At 43.7% G+C, this 7,708-nt stretch overlaps 1 protein-coding gene across 1 annotated transcript in view; it reads left to right on the top strand.

Annotated features, from left to right (window-relative positions):
- trpm7 (transient receptor potential cation channel, subfamily M, member 7) overlaps nucleotides 1-7,708 on the top strand; it is a 54,923-nt gene that overhangs the window by 37,277 nt on the left and 9,938 nt on the right. The window contains exons 25-32 of the mRNA XM_016488374.1: nucleotides 177-309; nucleotides 2,262-2,666; nucleotides 2,943-3,086; nucleotides 4,383-5,122; nucleotides 6,742-6,836; nucleotides 6,905-6,998; nucleotides 7,205-7,272; nucleotides 7,362-7,387. Of these exons, the coding sequence (XP_016343860.1) occupies nucleotides 177-309; nucleotides 2,262-2,666; nucleotides 2,943-3,086; nucleotides 4,383-5,122; nucleotides 6,742-6,836; nucleotides 6,905-6,998; nucleotides 7,205-7,272; nucleotides 7,362-7,387 (1,705 nt within the window). The remainder of the gene's footprint in view (nucleotides 1-176; nucleotides 310-2,261; nucleotides 2,667-2,942; nucleotides 3,087-4,382; nucleotides 5,123-6,741; nucleotides 6,837-6,904; nucleotides 6,999-7,204; nucleotides 7,273-7,361; nucleotides 7,388-7,708) is intronic.

Here is a 7,708-nt window from a genome sequence, read left to right as displayed (position 1 = left end):
TGTGAGAGAGTGTGTGTGTGTGTGTGTGTGTGTGTGTGTGTGTGTGAGAGAGAGTCTGTGTGTATGTGTGTGTGTGTGTGAGAGAGAGTCTGTGTGTGTGTGTGTATGCACATCTCGCTCGTGCCGCCTCTTCTGCTCGCGTCTGTCAGCGCTCTGACTGTCCTGCTGTTTTTCAGAGCTCTTCCTGACCGAGGAGGACCAGAAGAAGCTGCACGACTTCGAGGAGCAGTGCGTGGAGACGTACTTCCATGAGAAAGACGATCAGTTTCACTCTGGGAGTGAGGAGAGAATCAGACTCACGTCCGACAGGTACGATGATGAACGGCATTCTCATGCATCAGGGTCCACAACACAACACAATGCCAGTAGAAATCCTCTTTAGTGAGCAGTTATTAACTGCAGCATTTAATGCATGATTGAAATAAAATATTAAAATCGATAGTCTGAGAGTAAAATTTACAGATCACATCTATCACGTTTTCCTTAGTGGAAAATTTACTGTCAGACTCTTCTTCTCTTTTAGCGTCAATGAAATGAGTGTCTCTCTGTGTGTGTGAGAGAGAGTCTGTGTGTGTGTGTGTGTGTGAGAGAGAGTCTGTGTGTGTGTGTGTGTGTGAGAGAGAGTCTGTGTGTGTGTGTGTGTGTGAGAGAGAGTCTGTGTGTGTGTGTGTGTGTGAGAGAGAGTCTGTGTGTGTGTGTGTGTGTGAGAGAGAGTCTGTGTGTGTGTGTGTGTGTGAGAGAGAGTCTGTGTGTGTGTGTGTATGCACATCTCGCTCGTGCCGCCTCTTCTGCTCGCGTCTGTCAGCGCTCTGACTGTCCTGCTGTTTTTCAGAGCTCTTCCTGACCGAGGAGGACCAGAAGAAGCTGCACGACTTCGAGGAGCAGTGCGTGGAGACGTACTTCCATGAGAAAGACGATCAGTTTCACTCTGGGAGTGAGGAGCGAATCAGACTCACGTCCGACAGGTACGATGATGAACGGCATTCTCATGCATCAGGGTCCACAACACAACACAATGCCAGTAGAAATCCTCTTTAGTGAGCAGTTATTAACTGCAGCATTTAATGCATGATTGAAATAAAATATTAAAATCGATAGTCTGAGAGTAAAATTTACAGATCACATCTATCACGTTTTCCTTAGTGGAAAATTTACTGTCAGACTCTTCTTCTCTTTTAGCGTCAATGAAATGAGTGTCTCTCTGTGACCTCACTGCAAAAATTATTCTCTTAGTATTTTTGTCGTCTTTTTCCGTATAAATATCGAAAGATTCTTGAATCAAGATGAATTTACTGTACAAGTAAAATGACTTAAGATATTATGTCTTGTTTTCTGTAAAAATATATATATATATAAAAGTTTGAAAAAATCAAGCAAAATTATTTTTTCTTAATTCAAGAAAATCTTAGAGAATCTTAATTCAAAGGCTAAACAAGATTATTTTTCTTACCCCATTGGCAGATATTTTTGCTTGTTTTAAGGAGAAACTAACAAAATTGATAATTTTTTTTTAGAAAACAAGACCTAATATCTTAAATCATTTTACTTGTCAAGTAAATGCATCTTGATTCAAGAAAGTTTAGATATTTATACTAGGAAACAACAAAATACTAAGGAAGAAAATCATTTTTGCGGTGCTGCTGTTACTGTGACCTCACATTGTCAAAGTGAAACATTATATTTATATAAAAATAGACTTTTACAGGCAATTGGACACATTTGTGGCTAGTAGATTTGCTCAGTTCAGTCACCGATAGCAGGTGCATTTTAACAACATTTGCTGTTCCTGAAATTATTTTTGTTGACATCTGAGGGATCGCGTGATCCATGAGCATGTTTACATGAAATCAAACATTACAGAACCCCTAACAGTAGGTCACGGGTTCGATTCCCAGGGAATGCATGAACTGAAAAACTGTATACCTTGAATGCAGTACAAGTACATGATTCGGATAAAAGCGTCTGCCAGTAGTGTGAATGTGAACGTGAAACCCAAACCCAAACTAGCCGTCCTTGAGCTCAAACAGTAGATCATGGTGCTAGCAACGCTAAGGTCACAGGTTCGATTCCCAGGGAAAGTGAGGACTGATGTGTACCTCTCTGGATAAAAGTGTCTGCCAAATGCATAAATGTAAATGTGAAACCTAAAACCCCTGGTGCTGTGATTATTGTCTGTAAAGCTGCTTTGAAACAGTATGTATTGTGAAAAGTGCTATACAAATAAATGAACTGAAATGTTTGTTTACCTGTTTGTTTTTTAGGGTGGAAACGATGTGTGTGCAGCTGAAGGAGGTCGGAAACAAGGTGAACTTCATCAAGCGCTCTTTGCACACGCTGGATTCTCAAATCGGACACCTGCAGGATCTGTCGGCGCTCACGGTGGACACGCTAAAGGCGCTGACAGCGCAGCGAGCGTCCGAGGCTAGCAAAGTGCACAACCAGATCACACGCGAGCTCAGCGTCTCCAAGAACCTGGGGCCCGACGTGACGGGGCACTCGAAGTCGAGCGCGCTGGTGCGGTGCAGCGTGGGATTCCTGCCTCCCGCCGCCAGCATAGCAGAGTCTCTGTTTGGGGGCGGAGCTGGAGGCGGAGCCGAGGAGCGACAGGGGGCAGCGCTTCCTCGGAGCCCCGAGGCTGGATCGAGGTCAGATCCGGCTCCAGCCACGTTTGTGTGTGAGAGAGAGTCTGTGTGTGTGTGTGTGTGTGAGAGAGAGTCTGTGTGTGTGTGTGTGTGTGAGAGAGAGTCTGTGTGTGTGTGTGTGTGTGAGAGAGAGTCTGTGTGTGTGTGTGTGTGTGAGAGAGAGTCTGTGTGTGTGTGTGTGTGTGAGAGAGAGTCTGTGTGTGTGTGTGTGTGTGAGAGAGAGTCTGTGTGTGTGTGTGTATGCACATCTCGCTCGTGCCGCCTCTTCTGCTCGCGTCTGTCAGCGCTCTGACTGTCCTGCTGTTTTTCAGAGCTCTTCCTGACCGAGGAGGACCAGAAGAAGCTGCACGACTTCGAGGAGCAGTGCGTGGAGACGTACTTCCATGAGAAAGACGATCAGTTTCACTCTGGGAGTGAGGAGAGAATCAGACTCACGTCCGACAGGTACGATGATGAACGGCATTCTCATGCATCAGGGTCCACAACACAACACAATGCCAGTAGAAATCCTCTTTAGTGAGCAGTTATTAACTGCAGCATTTAATGCATGATTGAAATAAAATATTAAAATCGATAGTCTGAGAGTAAAATTTACAGATCACATCTATCACGTTTTCCTTAGTGGAAAATTTACTGTCAGACTCTTCTTCTCTTTTAGCGTCAATGAAATGAGTGTCTCTCTGTGACCTCACTGCAAAAATTATTCTCTTAGTATTTTTGTCGTCTTTTTCCGTATAAATATCGAAAGATTCTTGAATCAAGATGAATTTACTGTACAAGTAAAATGACTTAAGATATTATGTCTTGTTTTCTGTAAAAATATATATATATATAAAAGTTTGAAAAAATCAAGCAAAATTATTTTTTCTTAATTCAAGAAAATCTTAGAGAATCTTAATTCAAAGGCTAAACAAGATTATTTTTCTTACCCCATTGGCAGATATTTTTGCTTGTTTTAAGGAGAAACTAACAAAATTGATAATTTTTTTTTAGAAAACAAGACCTAATATCTTAAATCATTTTACTTGTCAAGTAAATGCATCTTGATTCAAGAAAGTTTAGATATTTATACTAGGAAACAACAAAATACTAAGGAAGAAAATCATTTTTGCGGTGCTGCTGTTACTGTGACCTCACATTGTCAAAGTGAAACATTATATTTATATAAAAATAGACTTTTACAGGCAATTGGACACATTTGTGGCTAGTAGATTTGCTCAGTTCAGTCACCGATAGCAGGTGCATTTTAACAACATTTGCTGTTCCTGAAATTATTTTTGTTGACATCTGAGGGATCGCGTGATCCATGAGCATGTTTACATGAAATCAAACATTACAGAACCCCTAACAGTAGGTCACGGGTTCGATTCCCAGGGAATGCATGAACTGAAAAACTGTATACCTTGAATGCAGTACAAGTACATGATTCGGATAAAAGCGTCTGCCAGTAGTGTGAATGTGAACGTGAAACCCAAACCCAAACTAGCCGTCCTTGAGCTCAAACAGTAGATCATGGTGCTAGCAACGCTAAGGTCACAGGTTCGATTCCCAGGGAAAGTGAGGACTGATGTGTACCTCTCTGGATAAAAGTGTCTGCCAAATGCATAAATGTAAATGTGAAACCTAAAACCCCTGGTGCTGTGATTATTGTCTGTAAAGCTGCTTTGAAACAGTATGTATTGTGAAAAGTGCTATACAAATAAATGAACTGAAATGTTTGTTTACCTGTTTGTTTTTTAGGGTGGAAACGATGTGTGTGCAGCTGAAGGAGGTCGGAAACAAGGTGAACTTCATCAAGCGCTCTTTGCACACGCTGGATTCTCAAATCGGACACCTGCAGGATCTGTCGGCGCTCACGGTGGACACGCTAAAGGCGCTGACCGCGCAGCGAGCGTCCGAGGCTAGCAAAGTGCACAACCAGATCACACGCGAGCTCAGCGTCTCCAAGAACCTGGGGCCCGACGTGACGGGGCACTCGAAGTCGAGCGCGCTGGTGCGGTGCAGCGTGGGATTCCTGCCTCCCGCCGCCAGCATAGCAGAGTCTCTGTTTGGGGGCGGAGCTGGAGGCGGAGCCGAGGAGCGACAGGGGGCAGCGCTTCCTCGGAGCCCCGAGGCTGGATCGAGGTCAGATCCGGCTCCAGCCACGTTCTTCGTCAGCACGCCGTCACAGCTCACGGACTCGCGCACACACACGGAGCCGGCGCACGCCGCGGAGGAGTTCGGGGCCTTCGCGGGTGAGTATGAGGAGGAAGAGGAGGGTGTTTATGAGAGAAGTGATGGAGGCCCCCCAGTGGTGGTCGTGAGTGACCCTGAGCGCGAAGGATACGTCAATCACGCCTTCGCTGACGATGAAGACGACCCGCCCGAAAGAAACACGCCCCTCCCTCTGGCCGCTGAGCTCGGGCCCCGGGGCCCCCCGTGCTTCCGGAGAGATGGCTGCTGCAGACGCGCGCTGAACAGACTCAGACAGAGGAGTGGAGGTTTGGCTTCGGTCCACCGCTGGGAATAACCGTGACCCTTGACCCTCACCCCGTCCGCATGCCCCTGTGTGTGTTAGGGAGGGTGAGACGGGTGACCTCTGACCTCTGGCGGTGGTTTCATCTCAACCAGTTGCTTTTTACTAAATGTCCCTCGGGAGTGAATATAGTGCTGTGTGTGTCCGGTAGACTAAACTAACCCGGGCTGGTGCTGGTTAAGGGTTTGGTTAAAGCTCAGTGTCATCGGAGGGGAACGTTTAACAGGGTGACTGTAATCCAAGTCATGATGCACAGATCCGATCTTTTGGCCATATCTGATTTTTTGGCCCGCCTGTTTACATTCACTTAAACGCGACTGTTTTGAGTCTCTACGTGACTGGGTTTAGTTCCTGAATGAATCAACCATTCAAATGATTCGGTTCAGTCACAGTGACTCACTTAATAACAGTGACTTGCTGCCACCTACTGGTGGCTTTAATTTCACATTTAAAGTTTCTTTTTATTATTTAAATAATTTCAAATAACAGTATTCACTGTTTTATGTTTAATATATCAAAACATTATTTATGCATTTGTAATGGCAGGTTAAATGCATTCATGTCCTTCATTAAACAGTGTGTAAACACATCTAAACGCCTCTTCAGATGCAGCTTCTGAGTTTCCTCTGCACTGCAAAGATTAATTTTGTTGAAACTGCTTTCATTTGCTTGGTAACAGCCCAAATGTCTTATTATTCTAATTCCCTGATTAAATGTAAGAATTTGACTCAAAAGATAATGGACACTTTTATAAAAAATGGCTTTATAAAAGTAAAAATGCCCATAAAATGTAAAAATCAGTTTAAACTTATTGGAAAAGATTAATTTCTCTCAGTGTGAACTGACCACCACACAGAATATGAAGAATATTAAAAACATTAGGAGTCAGCTGTCTGTGGTAGTGGCACAATAACACACTCCGCAAAATATCGTCTAATTATCGTTATCGATAAAATCCCAGAAAATATTGAGATATTATTTTTTGTCAATATCGCACACCCCTAGACACGACTGGTATCCGATATCTGCGTTTACATTATTATTACTGATGAAGAGATTGTCTGCAGTGAGCGCTTTACTATGCACACGGTAGACCCTCGGGTTTCGAATAGCCGTGCTATTAAAATTATTTATATAATTCCCCTCAAGCCTGTTGGTTTAATTACAAAAACTTTTAAGTTATCATCTCACCTGCTAAGAAATATAATGTAGCTTTTAGCTGTTGTATTTATTGAAATTGGTTGAAAACCATCTCAATAAAATATGAGCGAAACGGCACACCGGCATTAAAACGCTATCTTTAGAAGCAAACCTGAAAAAAGTTCTGTGGGGAATCAGATGTGTGTGTTCAGACGTAGCTCAGATGTCCAGATATCGGATATGTATCGGATTAAAATCCACATTTGGAACTGGCCCAGATCGGATGTGAAGAAATCGGATCTCGTGCAGATTTTTGTGTTTATGACAAATTCTGATCTGTGTCAGATGTGAGCAAAAAATCTGATTTCTTGTGCCGGTGTAAACGCAGAATAAACGTCTAGTGTGGTTTGGTCTGTAATGCTTTGAACTAATTTTTCTCCAAAGGTCACAAGGATGATCCTGAAGGTCAGAGGTCGTTCCCTGAAGAGGTTGCTGTGAGCAGCCAGCAGTCGAGTCCCTCCAGAAAGGCTCAGGATGCGGTGAGTAGTTTTCTGAATGTTAAAGAAGATGATTCTCTGGTTTGGCTCAATCCGGTGTGTTTCTGCAGGCGGCGGCAGCGCAGGGTCACATGCGGACGGTGAACTCATACGCCGGCTTCACCGAGTTCGACAGAAACCCTTCGTTCCTGCATCCAGAGTCCAGTGAGTGCAGCGTTACGGAACACCAGACGCTTCCAACATTAACCGTGATCCAGCATCACGAACACAAACGCCACCTGCTGGACGCAGTTACACACACTCCTCTATTGATGTTAAAGCATTCATTCATCTCTCTATCTGTGTCTGTGTGTGTCTGTGTGTGTCTGTGTGTTTATGTGTGTGTGTGTGTGTGTGTGTGTGTGTTTCAGCGCTCGGTAAGCAGGAGAGGACGCGTGTGTCGCTGGAGGACGTCTCTCGTTATGAGGATCTGCTGCTGGTCTGTCAAACACACAACGACACACACCAAAGTGTTTAAGAGACACGACATTCACACACGCCGTAACTCTGTCTGTCTTTCATTCTCAGGGGAAATCAGCTCAGTCCAGCAGACTGTGAGTAACTGTGTGTGTGTGTGTGTGTGTGTGTGTGGAATGTTCTGACAACTAATAAAGTGAGTGTGTTTTCGTGATTGAACGTTGCTGTAATTTACTAGTACTTGTGTCCTAGTGTACTAGTTTCATTATACATGTGAAGGCTACAATTATATAGTGAAATATATGGTGTATGACCATTTTACATCATCTGAAAGCTGAATAAATAATCTTTCCATTGATGTATGGTTTGTTAGGATCGGACAATATTTGAAAATCTGGAATCTGAGGGTGCAAAAAAATCTAAATATTGAGAAAATCATCTTTAAAGTTGTCCAAATG

The sequence above is a fragment of the Sinocyclocheilus anshuiensis genome, unplaced genomic scaffold (assembly GCF_001515605.1).
Source record: "Sinocyclocheilus anshuiensis isolate Anshui unplaced genomic scaffold, SAMN03320099.WGS_v1.1 scaffold1705, whole genome shotgun sequence".
Taxonomy (NCBI): domain Eukaryota; kingdom Metazoa; phylum Chordata; class Actinopteri; order Cypriniformes; family Cyprinidae; genus Sinocyclocheilus; species Sinocyclocheilus anshuiensis.
Note: the sequence above shows the minus strand (reverse complement) of the source record. Positions and strands in the feature narration are given on the sequence as shown.